This window comes from Microcaecilia unicolor, chromosome 2 (genome assembly GCF_901765095.1).
Source record: "Microcaecilia unicolor chromosome 2, aMicUni1.1, whole genome shotgun sequence".
Lineage (NCBI taxonomy): Eukaryota > Metazoa > Chordata > Amphibia > Gymnophiona > Siphonopidae > Microcaecilia > Microcaecilia unicolor.
The window spans coordinates 558,376,852-558,401,506 of NC_044032.1; the positions used below are offsets into that span (position 1 = coordinate 558,376,852).

A 24,655-nucleotide genomic window follows, 5' to 3' on the forward strand; every position below is an offset into this window, starting at 1 on the left:
TATTAAACAGCGCAGAATGGGCAGAGCCTTGAAGTACTCCACAAGTCACAGTTCTCACAGTAGACAGGTCATTACCCACCTGTGCTTGTATTCTTCTATCAACAAAGTATGAATTGAAACACATCAATACTGATACTGCAATGCCACAGTCCATCAAACGCTTCAATAGTATCTGATGGTTGAGGGTATCAAATGTAGCAGATACATTCAAAAAACCATTCCAACCCCTGCCGTACGTCATCTAATGTTGCTGCCGTCAACCCCTCAGTACTGTGTGCACCATGAAATCCATACTGAAATGCAGGGCCAGTCTTAGCAACTTAGGGGCCCTGTGCAGTTCAGTGAGGCTCCCTGCCCCCCCCCCCCCCCGATGACTCACTTCTATCCTCCGTACTCATCCTCTTTTCACTTATCTCCCCTGAGAGCCCTGATAGTTTCTCCCACATGGTTCCACCATGCCAAGCACCCCCTTCCTATCTACACTCTTCTCCCCCAACATTTTCTCTCTCTCATTCTCCACCCACACATGTAGCCTATTTCCCTGTCCTGCCTACCCCTCTCTCCTCTTCCTGCCCACCCTTCTCTCCTCCACCCTTCTCTCCATCCCTATAGTCCAGCATTTCCTAGTCCCCTCTCCTTTCTCGCCACCCCTATGGACCAGCACTCCCTATCCCCCTCCGCTCTTACTGTCCCCTCTCCCTTGCATTAGTCTTTCATTCCCTGTATATGCCCTCTTCTCTGCAAGCATTAGTATTTTTTTGTCCTGTTTGATTCTCCGAGGACAAGCAGGCTGCTTGTTCTCACGACTGGGTGACGTCCGCGGCAGCCCCCACCAACCGGAAAAAAGCTTCGCGGGACGGTCGGCACGCAGGGCACGCCCACCGCGCATGCGCGGCCGTCTTCCCGCCCGTGCGCGACCGCTCCCGCCAGTTCCTTTTTTTCCGCGTCTGGAGAGAGTCGTGCCCCGCTGCTCTCTCTGATTCAGCCGCCGGATTTTCGATCGCGTTTACGCCGATCGTGCTTTTTCTTTGTTTATTTCGGTTTAGTTACCGTCCGGTTTCTTTTTAAAAAAAAAAAAAAGAAACCCTGCGCGTGTGGAGCACGCGCTCCCTTTTTTCCCTCGCTTCCAGCGGGGACGCTGCATTGCAGCCTAGTGGCCGCACGGTCGTTTTCCTTTTCGTGGTGTGATTTCAGCCACCATTGACGACTTTGACTTCGCCGACGCGATTTTTCCGTCGATGTCCTCGAAGGTCCCTGAGTGGATTGAAAAAGTGTGGTCGCTGCGGCTGGCCGATCTCGCAGACCGACACCCACGCTTGGTGCCTCCAGTGCCTCGGGCCAGAGCACAATATCAAGTCGTGTTCTCTGTGTCTCGGTCTCCGGAAACGGACTCAGGTTGCGAGGCAAGTTCTGCGGGACCGTCTTTTTGGAACTTGCGCCGGCCCCTCGACGTCGACCTCGAAGGCATCGGTATCGACGCCCGGCCCTTCGGTACCGGTATCGATGCCCGAGACATCGGCACCGATGGCAGCGACCCCAGGAGAACAGGTCCCGTCGGCCCGCCGGTCCTCCGGTGAGAGTGGGGGTGAGAGGCCGCGTGGGCAGTCGGCCCCGGTCACTCCCTCAACTCGTGGGCCACGGGACCGAACCCTGTCTGACCCGGTACCTCGAGACCGAGGGGGATCGACCTCCTCCTCCTCCATGCCTTCCGGCGCCGGTGACGGGCATCGTAAGAAAGATAAGAAGCGTCGTCACCGGTCGCCCTCGGTGCATCCGGATATCGGAGAGGAGGCGACGCCGAAGCGTCATCGTCGAGAGGAGAGGTCTCCGTCGGTTGTGGAGGTACCGACGCGTCGGGGTTCCGGCACCTCGGTGCCGTCTCCTGGCCCCCAGCAGCTTCTGGCGCCGACACCCCTACCGGCCCCACAGCCTTTCCCGGCAGCGGGCCTGGACGAGTGCCTCAGAGCCATCCTTCCGGGGATCCTGGAAGGGCTGATGCGCCAGGCTGTGCCGGCGCCGGGGGTGCTTGCGCCCTCGGCGCCGATGACTGTGGCGCCGGCGAGCTCTAGCCCGGCGCCGGGGCCGTCGACACCGCCGCCGCTTGCGGTGCCGGTCTCGACCGCCACGCAGGTGGAGTCCCCGTCGACGTCGATGGAGGGAGCTCCGTCCCCGCCGGCGCGGGAGTCCACCGCTCGACGACACCGAGACCTTGGTGCCTCGACGTCGAGCCGGGCCCGGTTCAGGACTCAGCTACATGAGCTTATGTCCGACACCGAGGATGAGGACTCGTGGGGGGAAGAGGAGGACCCTAGATATTTCTCCTCAGAGGAGTCTACGGGCCTTCCCTCGGACCACACGCCTTCACCGGAGAGGAAACTCTCACCTCCCGAGAGTCTCTCCTTTGCCTCCTTTGTGCGGGATATGTCTATTAGCATTCCCTTCCCCGTGGTCTCTGTGGAAGAGCCGAGGGCCGAGATGCTCGAGGTCCTCGACTATCCATCACCACCTAGAGAGTCCTCCACGGTGCCGCTGCACAATGTCCTTAAGGAGACGCTGCTTCGGAACTGGGTGCGACCATTAACTAACCCCACCATTCCCAAGAAAGCAGAGTCCCAGTACAGGATCCACTCCGACCCAGAGCTAATGCGGCCACAATTGCCCCATGACTCAGCGGTCGTGGATTCTGCTCTCAAGAGGGCACGGAGTTCGAGAGATACCGCCTCGGCGCCCCCGGGGCGGGAGTCTCGCACTCTGGACTCGTTTGGGAGGAAGGCCTACCAATCCTCCATGCTCGTGACCCGCATCCAATTATACCTGCTCTATATGAGCATTCACATGCGGACCTATGTGCAGCAACTGGCGGACCTGGTCGAGAAGCTCCCGCCGGAGCAGTCCAGGCCTTATCAGGAGGTGGTCAGGCAGCTGAAGGCGTGCAGAAAGTTCCTGTCCAGGGGTATCTATGACACCTGTGACGTGGCATCTCGTGCTGCGGCCCAAGGTATAGTGATGCGCAGGCTCTCATGGCTGCGTGCCTCTGACCTGGACAACCGCACCCAGCAGAGACTGGCCGACGTCCCTTCCCGGGGGGATAACATTTTTGGTGAGAAGGTCGAGCAGATGGTGGACCAACTGCATCAGCGGGAAACCGCTCTCGACAAGCTCTCCCACCGGGCGCCTTCAGCATCCACCTCCACAGGTGGACGTTTTTCCCGGGCCCGGCAGGCTGCACCCTATTCTTTTGCGAAGCGTAGGTACAACCAGCCGGCCCGAAGGCCTCGTCAGGCACAGGGACAGCCCCAGCGCGCTCGTTCTCGTCAACAGCGTGCGCCTAAGCAGCCCCCTGCGCCTCCACAGCAAAAGCCGGGGACGGGCTTTTGACTGGGTCCACGGGAACATAGCCGCCCTACAAGTGTCCGTACCGGACGATCTGCCGGTCGGAGGGAGGTTAAAATTTTTTCACCAAAGGTGGCCTCTCATAACCTCCGACCAGTGGGTTCTCCAAATAGTGCGGTGCGGATACGCCCTGAATTTGGCCTCCCTGCCTCCAAATTGTCCTCCGGGAGCTCAGTCTTTCAGCTCCCATCACAAGCAGGTACTTGCAGAGGAACTCTCCGCCCTTCTCAGCGCCAATGCGGTCGAGCCCGTACCACCCGGGCAGGAAGGGCAGGGATTCTATTCCATGTACTTCCTTGTGGAAAAGAAAACAGGGGGGATGCGTCCCATCCTAGACCTGAGAGGCCTGAACAAATTCCTGGTCAAAGAAAAGTTCAGGATGCTTTCCTTGGGCACCCTTCTGCCAATGATTCAGAAAAACGATTGGCTATGTTCCCTGGATTTAAAGGACGCATATACTCACATACCGATACTGCCAGCTCACAGACAGTATCTCAGATTCCGCCTCGGCGCACGGCACTTTCAGTATTGTGTGCTGCCCTTTGGGCTCGCCTCTGCCCCACGAGTGTTTACCAAGTGCCTCGTGGTGGTAGCGGCCTACCTACGCAAGCTGGGAGTGCACGTGTTCCCATATCTCGACGATTGGCTGGTCAAGAACACCTCGGAGGCAGGAGCCCTCCGGTCCATGCAGTGCACTATTCAGCTTCTGGAGCTGCTGGGGTTTGTGATAAATTACCCAAAGTCCCATCTCCAGCCAACCCAGTCTCTGGAATTCATAGGAGCTCTGCTGAATACCCAGACGGCTCAGGCCTACCTTCCCGAAGCGAGGGCCACCAATCTCCTGGCCCTGGCTTCGCAGACCAGAGCGTCTCAGCAGATCACAGCTCGGCAGATGTTGAGACTTCTGGGTCATATGGCCTCCACAGTTCATGTGACTCCCATGGCTCGTCTTCACATGAGATCTGCTCAATGGACCCTAGCTTCCCAGTGGTTCCAAGCCACCGGGAATCTAGAAGATGTCATCCGCCTCTCCACCAGTTGCCGCACTTCACTGCTCTGGTGGACCATCCGGACCAATTTGACACTGGGACGTCCATTTCAAATTCCACAGCCCACGAAAGTGTTGACGACGGATGCATCTCGCCTGGGGTGGGGAGCTCATGTCGATGGGCTTCACACCCAGGGTCTGTGGTCCCTCCAGGAAAAGGATCTGCAGATCAACCTCCTGGAGCTCCGAGCGATCTGGAACGCACTGAAGGCTTTCAGAGATCGGCTGTCCTGCCAAATTATCCAAATTCGGACAGACAATCAGGTTGCAATGTATTACGTCAACAAGCAGGGGGGCACCGGATCTCGCCCCCTGTGTCAGGAGGCCGTCGGGATGTGGCGTTGGGCGTGTCGGTTCGGCATGCTCCTCCAAGCCACGTACCTGGCAGGCGTAAACAACAGTCTGGCCGACAGACTGAGCAGAGTCATGCAACCGCACGAGTGGTCGCTCCACGCCAGAGTGGTACGCAAGATCTTCCGAGAGTGGGGCACCCCCTCGGTGGACCTTTTCGCCTCTCAGACCAACCACAAGCTGCCTCTGTTCTGTTCCAGACTTCAGGCACACGGCAGGCTAGCGTCGGACGCTTTTCTCCTCCATTGGGGGACCGGCCTCCTGTATGCTTATCCTCCCATACCTTTAGTGGGGAAGACATTACTGAAGCTCAAGCAAGACCGCGGCACCATGATTCTGATAGCGCCCTTTTGGCCCCGTCAGATCTGGTTCCCTCTTCTTCTGGAGTTGTCCTCCGGGGAACCGTGGAGATTGGAGTGTTTTCCGACTCTCATCTCGCAGAACGACGGAGCGTTGCTGCACCCCAACCTTCAGTCCCTGGCTCTCACGGCCTGGATGTTGAGGGCGTAGACTTCACTGCGTTGGGTCTGTCTGAGGGTGTCTCCCGGGTCTTGCTTGCCTCTAGGAAGGATTCCACTAAAAAGAGTTACTTTTTTAAGTGGAGGAGGTTTGTCGTGTGGTGTGAGAGCAAGGCCCTAGAACCTCGTTCTTGCCCTGCACAGAACCTGCTTGAATACCTTCTGCACTTATCAGAGTCTGGCCTCAAGACCAACTCAGTAAGGAATCACCTTAGTGCGATTAGTGCTTACCATTATCGTGTGGAAGGTAAAGCCATCTTTGGAGAGCCTTTAGTCGTTCGATTCATGAGAGGCTTGCTTTTGTCAAAGCCCCCTATCAAGCCTCCTACTGTGTCATGGGATCTCAACGTCGTCCTCACCCAGCTGATGAAACCTCCTTTTGAGCCACTGAATACCTGCCATCTGAAGTACTTGACCTGGAAGGTCATTTTCTTGGTGGCAGTTACTTCCGCTCGTAGGGTCAGTGAGCTTCAAGCCCTAGTAGCTCATGCTCCATATACCAAATTTCATCACAACAGAGTAGTGCTCCGTACCCACCCAAAGTTCCTGCCGAAGGTGGTGTCGGAGTTCCATCTTAACCAGTCAATTGTCTTGCCAACATTCTTTCCCAGGCCGCATACCCGCCCTGCTGAACGTCAGTTGCACACATTGGACTGCAAGAGAGCATTGGCCTTCTACTTGGAGCGGACACAGCCCAACAGACAGTCCGCCCAATTGTTTATTTCTTTCGACCCTAACAGGCTAGGGGTCGCTGTCGGGAAACGCACCATCTCCAATTGGCTAGCAGATAGCATTTCCTTCACTTACGCCCAGGCTGGGCTGACTCTTGAGGGTCATGTCACGGCTCATAGTGTCAGAGCCATGGCAGCGTCGGTGGCCCACTTGAAGTCAGCCACTATTGAAGAGATCTGCAAGGCTGCGACGTGGTCATCTGTCCACACATTCACATCACATTACTGCCTCCAGCAGGATACCCGACGCGACAGTCGGTTCGGGCAGTCGGTGCTGCAGAATCTGTTTGGGGTGTAAATCCAACTCCACCCTCCAGGACCCGAATTTATTCTGGTCAGGCTGCACTCTCAGTTAGTTGTTCTTCGTAGGTCAATTTCTGTTGTACCCTCGCCGTTGCGAGGTTCAATTGACCTGGGTTCTTGTTTTGAGTGAGCCTGAGAGCTAGGGATACCCCAGTCGTGAGAACAAGCAGCCTGCTTGTCCTCGGAGAAAGTGAATGATACATACCTGTAGCAGGTGTTCTCCGAGGACAGCAGGCTGATTGTTCTCACCTACCCTCCCTCCTCCCCTTTGGAGTTGTGTGTTTCATCTTTTGCTAGTCATTCAACTGGCGGGAGCAGTCGCGCACGGGCGGGAAGACGGCCGCGCATGCGCGGTGGGCGTGCCCTGCGTGCCGACCGTCCCGCGAAGCTTTTTTCCGGTTGGTGGGGGCTGCCGCGGACGTCACCCAGTCGTGAGAACAATCAGCCTGCTGTCCTCGGAGAACACCTGCTACAGGTATGTATCATTCACTTTACTCCCCCTCCCCTCCTTGGCAATGATTTTGCACTCATTGCATTAACTCTCCCTTCATCTGTTGCTTGCATTAATTTGTTTTTCTGCTGGCACATTGCTTCATTAATCCTCATTTCCTCAGCATATATTACTGTTCTTTCCCTCTGCATTCTTGTTACTATTCTTTTTCTGCATTCATTGCATCTGGTCGCCTATCCATGCCATGCTTGTATTACTTTCTTCCCTTAAATGCATGCTGTTTCCCCTTTCGCGAGAAAGGGCTGAGAGCAAATATGGCTATCTCCGGTCCTGTGTGTGGGTGTGTGTGTGTGTATGTATATATATATATATATATATATATATATATATACACACACAGTGCACTCCATTTTAGTGCACGTCGGATAAGTGCATACTCTGTTTAACTGCATGCCGTACTTGGGTCCTGTTTTTGGCACCATCAATTTCTATGGGGACAGACTTCGGTTTAGTGCACCACTAATAAGTGCAAGATTCGCTTATATGCATGGTTCAAGACAGCTCCTCTGCAGGAAAGACTCCACTTAAGTGCGCGCACGGAATATGGAAGCCGATTGGTGCGTGACAACCAATGAGATTTCAAATTTACCGCCCCTTTAACTGCCACAGGCAGAATAAGCGAAAGAATGTTGTTAGAGCGTACACTGGGGACGTCGTTGCAGAGGAACTGTAAGACTTTAACAGTGGCTGAACGAATAGAAGTTCTTTAAAAAATTAGAAAACAAAGTCAAGCATCTATTGCTAAAGAATATGGTGTCAATCCCAGTCAAATTTCACGTGTCTTGAAGCAGAAAGACCAGGTTCTGAAAGACTGGCAAAACAATACAAATCCACAATGGAAACGAAAACGGGCGGGAAAAGCTGAGGAGGTAGAAGATGCTCTTCGGTGGTTTTCTCGAGTCAGGAGCATACAGTTTCCTGTCAGTGGTCTACTGCTTATGGAGAAAGCTAACCAGCTAGCTGAAAGTCTTGGGCTAACTGAATTCAAAGCCACTATTGGATGGTTGGAAAGATGGAAGGAGAGGAACAGCATAAACTTCAAGAAACAGCATAGTGAGAACAAGACGCTGATGACTTTGGTGCTGAAAATTGGGTTGTTTCAGTTCTTCCTACCATCTTGAACGAGTTTGCACCTCGTCACATTTTCAATGCTGACGAAAACGGTCTCTACTGGCGAGCGATTCCTGATGGAACACTTGCATTCAAACATGCCGAAACTACTGGAGGTAAAACGTCGACGGACCGACTGACGATTCTCCTTTGCTGCAATATGGATGGGAGTGAGAAGTTGGAACCCATCGTCATTGGAAAGAGCAAACAGCCCCATTGCTTCAAGAAAGTTAAGCAACTTCCTGTGTCATATGAGGCTAACGCAAATTCATGAATGACTGGGGAAATTTGGAAGCAGTGGCTAAAGAAGTTAGACACTAGAATGCGGGCACAAAAGCGTCAGATTTTGTTGCTTTGTGATAATTGTGCTGCACACAGAGATGATGTCAGGCTGTCTAACGTCAAGGTGGTCTTCCTGCCACCAAACACTACTTTTCTGATCCAACCTCTGGATCAGGGCATCCAAATTAGCTTTGTATGCCAATTTCAAACAACATTATCGGGCTCTTGTGCTACGTCGTCTGATAAGCGTTATGGATGACCAGACTGGCAAGGATAAACGTGCTGTCGAACTGGCTCGTAATCTATCACTGTTGGATTCCCTTCATATGCAGAAAGAAGCCTGGAATCATGTTACACAGGCAACCATTATGAACTGCTACAGGCGGGCAAGCTTTGTTAAGGATGTGGAGTGGGCCGAAACAGATGCAGCTGTTGCAAACGCGTCAGATGAACAGGTTATTGACATCCCAGCTGGTGTTATTGAAGAGGAGTTTCATCGCTACGTAGCTGTTGATTACGATCTACAAACAGCTGAAGACAGCACTGATGTCGAGATATGCGCCTACACGCAGACAACAACGGCTGATGATGAAACAGAGGATGAAATGAGCAGCGAGGCATAGGCTGACGAAATTCAACAACCTCTTCCTGTCACTTTTGCAAGAGCGCTGGAGAGTCTTAACACCGTGCGGGCCTATCTGGAGGCCACTGGATGTCAGTGCTATGACAGTTTTTACCGTCTGGCAGACGTAGTCTATGGAATTCACAGACCCAATAGTGTACAGAGGACTATAACTGATTACTTCAAGTAAGCCTAATGTCAGTTAACGGAGATTGTATACTGTTTGTATAATAATAAACAGTACTGTACATATGTTTATTATTATTTATTGCACTTGTATCCCACATTTTCCCACCTATTTGCAGGCTCAGTGTGGCTTACAGAGAACTGTCATGGCATAGCCATGTCAGGTTACATCATACAATTGGTGTTACAAAGAAGTTAAAGAAGACCGGAGGATTTGTTCTAGCCTTTGTAGGAAAGTACGTTCTGAGTAAAGTTGGAAAGGTGTTGTATTATAGTTGGATAGGTGTTGTATTATAGCTAGTTAAGGGTTCTCATGGTAGGCTTTGTTAAAGAGGTAAGTCTTCAAGGCTTTGCGGAAGTTAGTTAATATGTTGATCTTTTTCAGGTGAATTGGGAGTGAATTCCATAGCTGCGTACTCATATAGGAGAAGCTGGTCGAGTGAGTTAATTTGTATTTTAGACCTTTGCAGCTGGGGAAGTGTAGGTTGAGAAAGGTGCGGGATGATTTCTTATCAGATGTCAGGCTTCTTTGAGTCACAACGGTTAACTGCACGCTCCAGTTAACTGCATGCATTTCTTTGGTCCCAGACCCCTTGCACTTAAGCGGATTGCACTGTTTATATATATATATATATATATATATATATATATATATATATATACACACACACACACATATTGTATATAAACATAAATACAATAATATATAAACATAAATACAATAAATGAGGTAAACTTGGAAACAGCAAATTGAAACCTAATAATAGGACTATCAAGTAACAGTATTAAAAATATACATATTGCATAACCATGTAACATAAATATGATAAATATTATTCTCTGAGGACAAGCAGGCTGCTTGTTCTCACATGTGGGTCAACGTCTTCGTCGGTCCAGGAGTCGGAGTTTTGAAAGCAAAATATAAAAATGTTTTGCCAGAGTCTTCTGGTGTGCGTGCACGGTCTGACTTTTTGGCCGCCACGCAAGCACATCTCAGTTTCTTTTTTTCCGCGACGAGGTGCGGCAGGTTCCTCCTGTGCTCCTTGTTTAGGCCCGGGAAAAAGAGTCTTCGTTTTTGCGAGTTTTTTCGCTTTTTAAAATTTTATTTTGTTAAAAACAAAACAGTTCCTTCCTTTATTTTTTGGTTCAGTATTTCTTTTCTCAAATTTTTAAGTTTTATTTCTTTATCGATACGGCTGGCCTTTAGGCCGTGCGGTCGAGTATCTCCCCTTTTTGTGTCCTCCTCTTTCTGGCAGAATTGCGTTGTTTTGATTTCGCCGAAGCCTTTTTTCCTTCCATGTCATCAAAGACACCCAGCGGCTTCAAACGTTGTACTCGGTGCAACCGGACCGTCTCAGGTACTGATACTCACTCGTGGTATATCCAGTACCTTGGGCCCGACCATAGCCCAGCCGCTTGTAGTCTGTGGCTTTGTATGAATAAATGGACTCAAGTGAGAAAAACTTTTGGGGGCTTGGTCCGGTCCTTCAACATCGGTACCGAGGTCAGCATCGACGTTGGAAGGAGAGGTAATGGCTGCTGAGAGACCATCTCATGCTGGGAGCAGTGAGGCGTCGAGTGGGTCTCCACCTGTCTCAAGGCCCCCTGTTATGCAGGCCCCCCGGGACTGACCTTCCCCGGCCCCGAGGAGACGTGAGGATTCCACGTTCTCATCGGTACCGAGGAGTCTTGATGATGGGCGTTGAGTGAAGGCGAAGGAGCACTGTCATTGATCTCTTTTGATACACGGTGCTGGGAGCTCCGGGGTGTCTACGGGCTCGGCACCCGAGAAGCGTCTTTGCCGAGAGAGGTGCCGATGCGTCTTTCTCCTGGCAGCCCGGTACCTGCTCCTGAACCTCGGCAGATTCTGCCACGGGTTGTTCCACTTACCCCGTAGCCTTCTCCAATGGTGGCTCTCGATGAGCGCATCCGGGCCTTGCTTCCAAAGCTTCTTGAAGGATTGCTGCACCAGTCTACTTCGGTGTCGGGGGTGCTTGCGCCTTCCGTACCGTTTGCTGCAGCGGAGTCTGGCCCTTCAACTGCGGTGAGGTCCCCGGCCTCTGTGTCAACTGCCACCCAGATTGACTTCCCCTCGACGTCAGTGGAGGAAGCTTCGCTGCAGTCCAGGCGGGCGTCGGCCTCTTGACATCGCTATCAAGGACGTCTATCCTCGGTGTCGAGGCAGGCTCAGTCTCGGAGTGCCCTGAGGGAGGTCTTATCTGATACTGAAGAGGAGCATTCGTGGGAGTCAGAGGAAGATCCCAGGTACTTTTCTTCTGATGAATCCTATGGGATTCCCTTTGAGCCTTCCCCTCCACCAGAAAGGAGACTATTTTCCCCGGATAGTCTGTCCTTTTCATCTTTTGTCTGGGAAATGGCTACGGTTATTCCTTTCCCTGTGGAGGTTGAGGATGAGCCCAGGGCTGAGATGCTCGAGGTCCTGGACTATCCTTCTCCACCTAGAGAGGCTGTGACGGCTCTTCTACATAAGGTACTGAAGGAAGTCCTTATGCGGAACTGGTCATTCCCTTTGGCCCCATGATCCCAAAGAAAGCTGAATCCCAGTATCGGATCCACGGTGAACCGGGGTTGATGAGGTCTCAGTAGTGGACTCTGCCCTCAAGAGAGCCAAGAGTACTAGGGACTATGCCTCGGCGCCTCCAGGGAGAGAAGCTAGTACCTTTGACTCTTTTGGGAGGAAAATGTATCAGGCCGCTAAGCTTGCCGCCCGAATTCAATCATACTAGCTCTTCACAAGCGTCCACTTTCGGAACTTGGTGGGGCAACTGTCTAGCTTGGTCCATGCAGACCCTCCGGAGCAGGCCGAGCCTTTTCGCCAGGTGGTCAGGCAGCAGAAGGCGTGTCGTAAATTCCTGGCCAGGGGTACTTTTGACACTTTTGATGTAGCATCCAGAATCGCTGCCCAGGGTATAGTGATGCGCGGACTCTCATGGCTGCGTGTCTGACCTGGACCATTCGGTCCAGCAGCGAATGGTGGATGTTCCTTGCCGGGGGGATAACATTTTTGGTGAAAAAGTAGAGGATCTCATTGACCAGATCAAGAAGCACAATGATGCTATGGTTGTCTCCCGCCGGGCGTCTCCTGCTACAACTAGGAGGTTTTTTGGAGGGTAGAGGGGTGCTCCCTATTCCTATGCTAGGCATAGGTATACTCCGGCTTCTCGGCAGCCTGCCCAGCCCCAGCGCACTCGTTCTCATCAACAGCGTGCGTCTAAGGCCTCTGCTGCTCCCCAGCAAAAGCAAGGGAAGGACTTTTGACTTGCTTCAATTCAGCATAGTCTCTGTAAAAGTGTCTGTACCGGACTACTTGCTGGTTGGAGGGAGGTTAATATTTTTTCACCAAAGGTGGCCTTTCATAACCTCCGACCAGTGAGTTCTTCAAATAGTCCGGTTAAGATACACCCTAAATCTGGAATCCAAACCTCCAAATTGCCTACCGGGAGCTCATTCTTACAGCTCCCAGAATAAGCAGGTACTTACAGAGGAACTCTCCGCTGTTCTAAAGGCCCAAGCTGTCGAACCTGTTCCACCAGGGGAAGAAGGGCTGGTATTCTATTCCAGGAACTTCCTTGCACATAAAAAGATGGGGGATGCATCCCATCCTAGACCTAAAGGTCCTGAACAAATTTCTTGTACGAGAAAAGTTCAGGGTGGTTTCCTGGGCACCCTTCCCATGATTCAAGAGAACGATTGGCTATGCTCTCTGGACTTAAAGGATGCTTGCACACACATCTCGATACTTCCAGCTCACAGGAAGTATCTTCGATTTCGGCTGGCAACACAGAACTTTCAGTACCATGTACTGCCATTTGGCCTGGCGTCTGTACTGAGTGTTTACAAAGTGTCTGGTTGTAGTTGCAGCGGTGCTACGCAGGCTGGGGTGCATGTGTTTTCTTATCTTGACAATCAGTTGGTGAGGAGCACTTCAGAGGACGGTGCTCTGCAGTCCATGCGAATGACTATTCAGGTGCTGGAGCTACTGGGGTTCATAATAAATTACTCCCAAGTCCCATCTCACTCCAGTCCAAAAATTGGAGTTCAGTGGAGCACTGCTGGACACGAAGACAGCTCGGGCTTCCCTAGGGAAGGGCAGACAACCTCCTGTCCCTGGTGTCCATAGTTCGAGCGTCTCAGCAGATCACACCTCAGCAGATGTTGAGATGTTTGGGCCACATGGCCTCCACAGTTCATGTAACTCCCATGGAACCTCTACATATGAGATCAGCTCAGTGGACCCTAGCTTCCCAGTGGTATCAAGCTATGGGGAATCTAAAGGATGTGATTCAACTGTCCATCGAATTTTGAAATTCTCTTCTGTGGTGGACAATCCGGTCTAATTTGACCATGGGATGACCATTCCAATTTCCTCAGCCACAGAAAGTGCTGACGATGGATGCATCCCTCCTAGGGTGGGGAGCTCATGTGAATGAGCTTCACACTCAAGGAGACTGGTCCTTTCAGGATACCGGTTTTCAGATCAACCTCCTGGAATTGCGAGCGATTTGGAACGCTGTAAAGGCTTTCAGACATAGGCTGTCCAACCAAACCATCTTGATTCAAACAGACAATTATGTTGCAATGTATTACATGAAAAGGCAGGGGGGCACCGTATCTCGCCCTCTGAGTCAGGAAGCTGTTCAGATGTGGCTTTGGACATGCCGTCACGGCATGTTTCTCCAAGCTACTTATCTGGACGACAGACTGAGCAGGGAAATGCAACCTCACAAGTGGTCACTGAACACGGGCATAGTTCACAAGATCTTCCAAGCGTGGGGCACCCCCTTGGTGGATCTTTTTGCCACTCAGATCAATCACAAGGTCCCTCAGTTCTGTTCCAGGCTACAGGCCCACGACAGACTAGCGTCAGATACCTTTCTCCTTCATTGGGGAATAGGACTTCTGTATGCATATCCTTCCATACCTGTGATAGGGAAGACTTTGCTGAAACTCAAGCAAGACCGTGGAACCATGATCCTGATTGCTTCCTTCTGGCCGTACCAAATTTGGTTCCTTCTTCTTCTGGAGTTGTCTTCCGAAGAACCATGGAGATTGGAGTGTTTTCCAACCCTCATAACCCAGAACGAGGGGTCGCTTCTGTATCCCAGCCTCCTGTCTCTGGTTCTCACGTCCTGAATGTTGAAAGCTTAGAATTCGTCTCCTTGGATCTTTCTGAGGGTGTCTCCTGGGTCTTGCTTGCTTCCAGGAAAGATTCCACGAAGAGGTGTTACTCTTTCAAATGGGGGAGGTTTACCATCTGGTGTGACAGCAAGGCCCTAGATCATCTCTCTTGTCCTACTCAGACCCTGCTTAAATACCTTCTACACTTGTCAGTCTGATCTCAAGACCAACTCCATAATGTTTCACCTCAGTGCAATTAGTGCTTATCATCACCGTGTAGAAGGTAGGCCTATCTCTGGACAGCCTTTAGTTTGCTTCATGAGAGGTTTGCTTTTGTCAAATCTCCCTGTCAAATCTCCACCAGTGTCTTGGGATCTCAACATTGTTCTCACCCAGTTGATGAAAGCTCCTTTCGAGCCACTGAATTCCTGCCATCTGAAGTACTTGACCTGGAAGGTCATTTTCTTGGTGGCTGTTACTTCAGCTCATAGGGTCAGTAAACTTCAGGCCCTAGTGGTTAACACACCTTATTCTAAGTTTCATCACAACAAAGTAGTCCTCAGCATGCACCCTAAGTTCCTGCCAAAGGTGGTGTCGGAGTTCCATTTGAACCAGTCAATTGTCTTGCCAACATTTTTTCCCCGACCTCATGCCTACCCTGGCGAAAGCAGTTTGCACACCTTGTACTGCAAGAGAGCATCGGTCTTTTACGTGGAGTGGACGAAGCCCTTCAGACAGTCATAGTAACATAGTAAATGACGGCAGAAAAAGACCTGCATGGTCCATCCAGTCTGCCCAACAAGACAAACTCATATGTGCTACTTTTTGTGTATACCCTACTTTGATCTGTACCTGTCCTCTTCAGGGCACAGACCGTGTAAGTCTGCCCAGCACTATCCCCGCCTCCCAACCACCAGCCCCTCCTCCCACCACTGGCTCTGGCACAGACCGTATAAGTCTGCCCAGCACTATCCTCGCCTCCCACCACCGGCTGGCTCTGCCACCCAATCTCGGCTAAGCTCCTTAAGATCCATTCCTTCTGAACAGGATTCCTTTATGTTTATCCCACGCGTGTTTGAATTCTGTTACCGTTTTCATTTCCACCACCTCCCGCGGGAGGGCATTCCAAGCATCCACTACTCTCTCCGTGAAAAAATACTTCCTGACATTTTTCTTGAGTCTGCCCCCCTTCAATCTCATTTTATGTCCTCTCGTTCTACCGCCTTCGCACCTCCGGAAAAGGTTCGTTTGCAGATTAATACTTTTCAAATATTTGAACGTCTGTATCATATTACCCCTGTTTCTCCTTTCTTCCAGAGTATACATGTTCAGGTCATCAAGTCTCTCCTCATATGTCTTGAAACGCAAATCCCTTACCATTCTCATAGCTTTTCTTTGCACTGCTTCAATTCTTTTTACATTCTTCGCAAGGTACGGCCTCCAAAACTGAACACAATACTCCAGGTGGGGCCTCACCAACAACTTATACAGGGGCATCAACACCTCCTTTCTTCTGCTGGTCACACCTCTCTCTATACAGCCTAACAACCTTCTAGCTACGGCCACCGCCTTGTCACACTGTTTCGTCGCCTTCAGATCCTCAGATACTATCACCCCAAGATCCCTCTCCCTGTCCGTACCTATCAGATTCTCCCCGCCTAACACATACATCTCCCAAGGGTTTCTATTCCCTAAGTGCATCACTTTGCATTTCTTCGCATTGAATTTTAATTGCCAAACCTTAGACCATTCTTCTAGCTTCCTCAGATCCTTTTTCATGTTTTCCACTCCCTCCCGGGTGTCCACTCTGTTGCAGATCTTAGTATCATCTGCAAATAGACAGTGGCACATAATGGATGAATAAGTTAATCACTTTGTTTTATTTACACTGCAACCCAACAGAACTTTGTAAATAAATTATACACTGGTTCAAAACTGTTACATATATAATCCACTAGGTAACACACACACAAAGGGTCAGAAAGAATTCCATGAGCTAGGCCCTGCATGCTTTCCCTACTTGTTTAATTGAAACCAGTCATTTTCTATGCAGTCACCAGGACGTCATGGCAAAAACTTTAATTCTCATTTTATTTCACAAAATTTCTCTGTACTGTAATACATATAGGGCCCTGTTTACTAAGCCACACTAGCATTTTTAGCACGTGCTAACACTAGACGCCCACAGGAATATATGGGTGTCCCTAGTGTTTAGCGTGCGCTAGTTTCAGTGCATGCTAAAAACGCTAGCGCACCATAGTAAACAGGGCCCATAATTTTAGAAGTTCAGATTATAACCAAACATCAATTTCTTTACATAAACTTGAGAGGGAGGGCATCTACTATAAAGTTTTTATAAGCACTTGAGCAATCAGCACCACAAAGTATTTTCATAGGACAGATGAGGCAAACAAGTTAGTTTATGAAAAGGGGAAAAAAAATTGAGTCTGCCCAGTTGTTTGTTTCTTTCGATCCCAACAGGAGGGGAGTCGCCATCGGAAAACGCACAATCTCAAATTGGCTAGCAGATTGCATTTCCTTCACTTATGCCCAAGCTGGGCTGACTCTGGAGGGCCACGTCACGGCTCATAATGTAAGAGCTGTGGCTGCGTCTGTGGCTCACTTAAAATCAGCCTTCATTGAAGAGATTTGCATTCTGTCCACACATTCACATCCCACTACTGCCTTCAGCAGGATACCCGACACAACAGTCGGTTTGGGCAGTCAGTGCTGCAGAATCTGTTCGGAGTGTAGAATCCAACTCCACCCTCCTTGGCCCTTTTTTGTTCTGTTCCAGGCTGCACTCTCAGTTAGCTGTATGTAGTTTCAGGTTAATACATGTTATGTTCTCGTCGTTGCGAGGCCCAATTGACCAGTGTTCATTGTTTTGAGTTAGCCTGGATGCTAGGGATACCCCACATGTCAGAACAAGCAGCCTGCTTGTCCTTGGAGAAAGCGAAGATACTTACCTGTAGCAGGTATTCTCCGAGGACAGCAGGCTGATTGCTCTCACAAACCCTCCCACCTCCTCTTTGGAGTTATCTGTTATTTCATTTGCTTTTTGATTTAACTGAGGAGACATGCTCATGCGGTCGGTGGGAAGTCAGTCCGTGCATGCACGCATACCAGAAGACTCTGGCAAAACTTTTTTATATTTTGCTTTGCAAAACGCCGGTTCCTGGGCCGACGCAGACATCATCCCACATGTGAGAACAATCAGCCTGCTGTTCTCAGAGAATACCTGCTACAGGTAAGTATCTCTGCTTTACAATACAAACAATTCCATAATAACTTTGGCGTAAAGTTATACCATAGATTTAACATCACCAGTGAAAACCCAGATTCTTGATGCAATTATTCTTTAATTGAATCAGGGAAAAAGAAAAACAAATACAGCACTTACTATGAGATGTGTTAGATACTCAGAACTGCAGCCAGCAGAATTTATAGGTTCTTATCCAACCCTCTCAACAGGCAGAAGGGGCTAGTGCTTTAGCTGCACAAACTAGCTGCCTTTCGTACTGTGATCTTGTAGGGAATCTTGTCGTCTTCCCATCCTGAAGGTTAATCTTTGATACATCCCATCAGTTGGACTAATGTAGCAGGATAAGGAAGGTAAAATTTGTTCCTGCTGATAATTTCCTTTTCTTGAGGCTTGCTAGACCAGTCCTCTGCTCGTTGAGTGATTCTGAGAGGCCGGGCTGCCATTTAGTCTATGACTCATTTAAGTTTCTTGATTTTGCTCTAGAATCTGCAGGAGGAGGACCCTCAGTATGACTGGTTCTTCATGTATGTAATTTGTATGTGTTTGGTTTTGGCTTTGACACTGTCATACTGAAGTGTTGTGCTGCACTAGTTTTATATGGGTGATATCACTTAGACCAGACTTTCTGCCTCCCATCTGCTGGTTGGGGGACATAACCCATCAGTCTGGACTGGTCAAGGAGGACTCAAGGAAAGGAAATTATCATTAAGAACAAATTTCACCTTAGTTAGCTCTCTTATGATCAGAGTCTTCTGAAATTCATTTGAAATCTACCTCATTTTCATTCCTGTTTGTCCATTTTCTGCAGTCCTACTCTCAGCCTATCTTCTAGTGACCAGATGGTGTAGTTTAGTATTAGGGCATGGGTGGAGATGGATTCATTCTAAAGCTGAAAATCCTAGATCTAGATAGCTGAAACTGAAACTACGTTGTTCTAGACAACTCCTAGCTAGAGCTGGGCTTCTCAAACCTGTTCTGATGACCCCACAGCCAGTCAGTTTCTTAGGCTATTGGCAATGAATATGCACATGGATATAGAGGGCTTTCAATGTGTGCAGATTTATTTAATGTGCATTTATTCTGACTATCCTGAAAACACGATTAGCTGTACTGTTGCAAAAAGAAATTTGGGAAGTCCTGAGCTAGGGATTCTTGAATGTGTGACTGCATAGTTGCTTATCTGAAATTCATGTTTTGTGATGACAGCACTGTAATGTGCCACATACAACCTCTCTCCTCCCTTTCTGAATGAATTATTTTTGTACTAGCATGTAAGACTGAGGGGGGACTCAGCAAGGTACTGTCTGTAGTCATCCACATGTATGACTAGTTATCATCCTGTCCTTATAAAGCATCCTTTACAGGTTTTCTTTTTTACCTGTGAGGTTAGATTGTACAATATACTTGTATAGAAATGCATTTTATAGATGATGGAAGCATCCACTTTATTATTATTGTATTCTCAAGCTGTAAAATCAGAAATTATGCAGTATCTAAATAGTAACTAGTTTTAGTCAAGTGTCTGAAGTACTGCTTAACTTTGTAAAAAAAATGTTATTGTAACTGTACATATGCAGTCTAAATACTTTTATGAATTTTTTTTGTTTTGCTCTATCAGAATGAAATAAAAAAGCAATTCAATGAGATACAGAATATGGAAAGAACAATATCAGAATTAAAAGCGGTAAGTACTGAACTTTTAGAATGAAGAATCAAACTAAAAGATGGGTGTGTTTTGAAAATTTTGGGCTTTTAGTTTAAAACAAGTCTTTGATTAAAGTCATTTATTTTTTCACAACCGAAATTATTTCATTAAATCGGATTCTAGGGAGTTACTCTTTGTTCCGTTTTGAAATAACATGCATTCTTAAGTACTCAGAATGATTTAATGTACAGGGTAAGAGTGTAGTTTTTCTAGCCCAGTCTACAATTTAATGGATGCCATCCAAATTTAAGTGGTTTCATTTTTAAAATGCTTTCAAAAGGGACATAGATTTGGTTGACTCAGAGAAATATAATGTATGATGGCAGATAAGAACCATAAGGTTGGTCTGTCCAAATTGCTCTTCTTTGCAGTACCACAGATCTCTGATCTTGGGCTTTCCATTCACTTCTTAACTAAAGACCCCCTGTACATATCTCATGTCTTCTTGAACTTTGTTAATATTTTGTCTCCGCTTCATCTTGGAAGCTGTTCCATGCATATACTACCCTTTCTAATGTTACTCCTTAATCTATGCCCTTTCAGCGTCATATTGTAACCTCATATTCTCCAAGGACAAGCAGGATACAACAATCCTCATATATGGATGACATCATCTGAGAGAGCCCCATGTGGGAACTTCCTCCAGCACTGAGCTACAGAGCTTTTGAGGCATTTCAACCGAACATTCATACCATCTCCTGCCTACGCTGTCATTTGGGACCATGCTAGTCTTAGGTTTTCCATGGAGCCATTCAGATGTGTTTCTGTTGCAGTCTTGTCAGCTGGTTTTTTGTTTAAAAATTGAGAAAATTTGTATAAAGTTTCTATCGCTGTCATGTGGTAGCTTCCTGATAGCTTCTCTAGTTAGGTTTTTCTGTTTTTAAATTTTATTTATTTTTAGTGTTTGCTCAGTGTAGTCCTCAGGCTTTCCTACAAAAAAATCCAATAGCAGAACGTACATAAAGAAAAAAGGATAATATCATACAAACTATCATCAAGCTTCTTCTTTTTTTTTTTTTTTGAAACTGTATTTGACAGGAGAGGTGCACGAATAACAGGATACAGGCAACAAGAGAGCTGCAGCAAATATAGTAATAGAACGTGATACAATGAGATGAAAACCAACTAATACAAATATTGAGCTATTATTGCCAGATAGAAATACAGCAAAGTGTTTCAGTCGTGTCAAACTTGCCACATTTTTTTACACTGAAGCAACTTGTAAACCCTCACCCTAACGTCCCCCCTTCCTCCCCCCCTCTTCTGAGGCTGAACCGCAACCCATGCCAACAAAGCCACACCTTATTTATTGGACAGCTGCGACGGGCATTCATCACATCTCTGCCAAATACTAATATAAGCCTAGGCATGTTTTCGAGTAGGGTCTAGAATCCCCCTCCCTCTCCCACGCTCCTATTTGTAGCATATTTGCATGCCAGTTACCGAGAGGGGGGAGGGGAGACCCGTCCATCCAGTGTTGCAGGATAACTTTTTTGGCCAGCACCAAAGCTAGTAGAGTGAACCTGCAATGCAATTCGGAGAGACCCCGTGTCATGAGGTCTGAATCATCCCATGAGCAGGATCCCATAGGACCATTCCAGTGAGGTGTTAAGAACCTCCTCCAAGAGGGCCAGGTCTCCCCGCCAAAAATCTTGTAAAAGACATTCTAGAAAATGATGCACCAGGGTGCCCCTCCTGCATTTGCATTTGTCACAATCCTCAGATTCCTATGGACCTACGGCCTTTGCCCCTACTCCTAGTGAGATACACATTATATAAGTTTTAAATTTCAATTTCATGGAGCTTCACATTTGGAGAGATTTTAAACGCCAATAAAAAGCAGCACGAAAGTTCCTGCTCCGTTACCTGTACCCCCAGCATTGCACCCCATTGTCTTGTGAGCTGCACAACGAATGGGGATTGACGCCACTCATTGCCCATACAGTACCAGTTGGAGAGTATGTTTTGTTCACTGGGTATCTGCATGAAGGATGTGTCTAAAGCTGTGAAAGAGGGGCACTTCTGATTGGGGCCCCTCAGTGCATGAAGGTAATGTCAAATTTGCATATAAGAAAAGGGGGAATTCCGAGGCAGGTGCCAGGAATCCCAGCATTGGGCAAAGTTTGGACACTGATCTCCACCCACTTCTGACAATTGCCCCACATAGCGACACCCCTGTTGAGTCAATGATACAAAATGCAATCTACCCTGACCTGCAGGGAAGCTCGGATTATCTCGGATTTCCAAAAAAGGTGATGGTCCCATTACCCCCCCCCCCCCCCCAAGTGGGCTCGCCAGCACTCCCAAGCTAACTTAAGTGGTCGCAGGAGCGAGGACAGTTTGATCCGGGCCCCCATAGAATGGATCACGTTAAGAACTGAAAAAAAGTGTAGGCAGCATTCTCCCAAACACCTGAAAGGGTATGTGCAAAGAGCCCAGTGTATAGCTCGTGGATCCAACATAGAATCGCTGTGACATTATAAAGTCTGAGGTCGGGTAGATTAATACCCTTTCCATATCATCAAGCTGATCAATCCATAGACTGGTGGGTTGTGTCCATCTAGCAGCAGGTGGAGATAGAGAGCAAAGCTTTTGCCTCCCTATATGTGGTCATGTGCTGCCGGAAACTCCTCAGTATGTTCTCTATCTCAGCAGGTGGTGGTCACACACAGCAGCAGCTCTGGCTAGGTCTCCAAGCCTAATTTTTAGTTGAGTACCTGGGGTTGAGGGCTCTTCTTGAGCAAGTGCAAACCTGGTGGCGCCAGGTCCCTCCTTTTCTCCCCCCTCCCGCTGGCTCCGTTTAAAAAAAAAAAAATTTTGGACGTCCTTAAGGGCGTTTATTTCGACGTTTATTTAAACGTTTATTGCAGCTACTCACTGGGACACCAGGTCGTTACAGCTCGGAGCGAGAAGTAGGTAATTTTACCTTTTTATAGCGGGCAGGGGGTTCCCCGATCGATCTCCACGTGGCCTATTGCGTCGGAGGGCGAGGGCGCGAAGAATCGCTCCCCGGACCGCGTGTGCGCTTCTAGCGGGGATGCGGGGGTTTTAAAGTCTGATTCACCCTTGTCGGGTGTCAGTTTGGAGGCCGGTCAGTGTCCCGGGTCTTCCTCCGGTGCGGTGGTTTTTCCCGCCATAAACGCCCATCCCTCGCTGCTCGCCTCCGCCATCTTGGCCGGCCACTCTGCTCGGACGGCTTATTCTTGGGCCGCCCTTGAGCTGGGAGATGTTCATGCCATGGCCGCCCTTGATTTGGGCGACGGCAAAAAAGCGGCTAAAGTTAAGCGCCGTTCTTCCCGCGCGGCTCCTTCGCGGAGTGTCGCACCGGACGCCATCTTGGATGCGCAGCATGTTCTCCCCCGCTCTTGCGAGCGCCGGTTGAGGGTGTTTCTAGGGCTGTGGCCCAGGCTGCTGAAATACACAGTCTGGGGGGTTTCTCCCCCGAGTTTATTTTGCTGCTGCATCAGGCCTTCCTTATGCAAAACGCTGCCCCTTCTCCCTTGTCCGACAAAGGGGTTTAGGCCCCTGGAAGTAAACGCCCTCGGGTGGATTCCCAGGGCTTAGAGGACTTTGTCTCCTCTGATGTAGATGAGGGCAGCATATCTGAGTTCTCCCAACGGTCCTTTGGGGATTCCTTGGAGGAGACGGATTCCCGCTCGGATGGAGCGGATGACCCCTCTGCAGTGCGGATCTTTCGCTCAGAGGATTTGCCCAACCTGTTACTGCAGGCCATGAGCATTTTGAAGATTTCCTCTCCAGAGGACGTCTCTCCCTCAGCCCCTGTTGGCTCCGCCATTATGCTGGGGACAAAGCGCCCGCCTAGAACCTTCCACGTGCATGATGCCATGCACACCTTAATTTCGGCTCAATGGGATGTCCCGGAAGCGAGCCTCAAAGTGGCTAGGGCTATGTCCCGCCTCTATCCTTTGCCTGAAAGTGAACGGGAAGCCTTTCTTTGCCTACCGTGGATTCTTTAATCACTGCGGTGACTAAGAAAACGGCGTTGCCGGTGGAAGATGGCACGGCCCTAAAGGACGCCCAAGACAGAAGATTGGAGGCGGCCTTAAGGTCGTCCTTTGAGGCGGCTGCCTTAAGTTTGCAGGCCTCAGTTTGCGGCTCCTACGTGGCCAGGGCGTGCCTGACGATTATGCAGCGGTCTTCCCCCTCGGATCCTTTCTTGAGGGCTGATTGGCCGGCCCTGGAATCGGGCTTGGCTTATTTGGCAGACTTACTGTATGATGTCTTGAGAGCCTCGGCTAAAGGTATGGCTCAGACAGTCTCTGCGCGGCGGTGGCTTTGGCTGAAACATTGGTCTGCGGACCACGCCTCTAAGTCCCGCCTGGCTAAGTTGCCTTTTAAAGGCAAGCTGCTCTTTGGGGTCGAGCTGGACAAAATTGTGACCGATCTCGGCACGTCTAAGGGCAAGAGGTTACCAGAGGTCAGGGCTCGGGCTAGTGCTCGCCCCGGTAACTCCAGAGGACGGTTTCAAGAAGCCCGTCGGTACTGCCCGGGCAAGTCGGGCTCTTCTGCCCCCTCTTCCTTCAAGAGGAACTTCTCCCCCAAGCAGCATTCCTTTCGCAGAGACCGCCGTCCCGGAGGTGCGCCCTCCGGTCCTCCCCCAGGGTCTCGTACCCAATGACGGGGTCCTGGTCCATGGCCCAGTGCAGATTGGAGGACGCCTGTCCTCGTTTCTGGGCGAGTGGACCAGGGTAGCTTCAGACGCTTGGGTGCTGGAAGTCATCAGAGACGGCTACAAGCTAGAGTTCTGCCGACCCTTAAGAGACGGGTTTGTACTCTCTCCCTGCAAGTCTCCGGTCAAAGCTGTGGCAGTGCAGCAGACCTTGGACAATCTGATCCGCCTGGGCGCGGTCGTTCCGGTGCCAGAAAATCAGCTTGGCAAGGGACGTTACTCCATTTACTTTGTGGTACCAAAGAAAGGAGGTTCTGTACGGCCTATCCTCGACCTCAAAGGGGTCAATCGGGCCTTGAAAGTTCGGCACTTTCGCATGTAGACTCTCCGCTCTGTTATAGCGGCAGTGAAGGCAGGGGAGTTCCTGGCATCCTTGGACATCAAGGAAGCGTACTTGCATATTCCCATCTGGCCTCCTCATCAACGCTTTCTGCGTTTTGCAGTCCTGGGCCGACACTTCCAGTTCAGAGCCCTCCCGTTCGGGTTGGCTACTGCTCCGCGGACCTTCTCCAAAGTAATGGTGGTCATCGCGGCCTTCCTGCGAAAGGAAGCAGTACAAGTCCATCCTTATCTGGACGACTGGTTGATCCGAGCCCCCTCTTATGCAGAGTGCGGCAAAGCTGTGGACCGGGTGATTGCTCTTTTGAGCTCCCTGGGGTGGATCATCAACTGGGAGAAAAGCCAGCTGCGCCCGACTCAGTCCCTGGAGTATCTGGGAGTTCGATTCGACACCCAAGTGGGGAGAGTGTTCCTGCCGGACAATCGGATTGTCAAACTTCAGGCTCAGGTGGACCAGTTCCT

The 24,655-nt window shown here is 49.6% G+C and overlaps 1 protein-coding gene across 1 annotated transcript in view; it reads left to right on the forward strand.

Moving 5' to 3' along the window:
* The window catches only part of CEP135 (centrosomal protein 135), a 445,305-nt gene that overhangs the window by 142,527 nt on the left and 278,123 nt on the right, over nucleotides 1-24,655 (forward strand). The window contains exon 8 of the mRNA XM_030191406.1: nucleotides 19,078-19,143. Coding sequence (XP_030047266.1) covers nucleotides 19,078-19,143 — 66 coding nt within the window. The remainder of the gene's footprint in view (nucleotides 1-19,077; nucleotides 19,144-24,655) is intronic.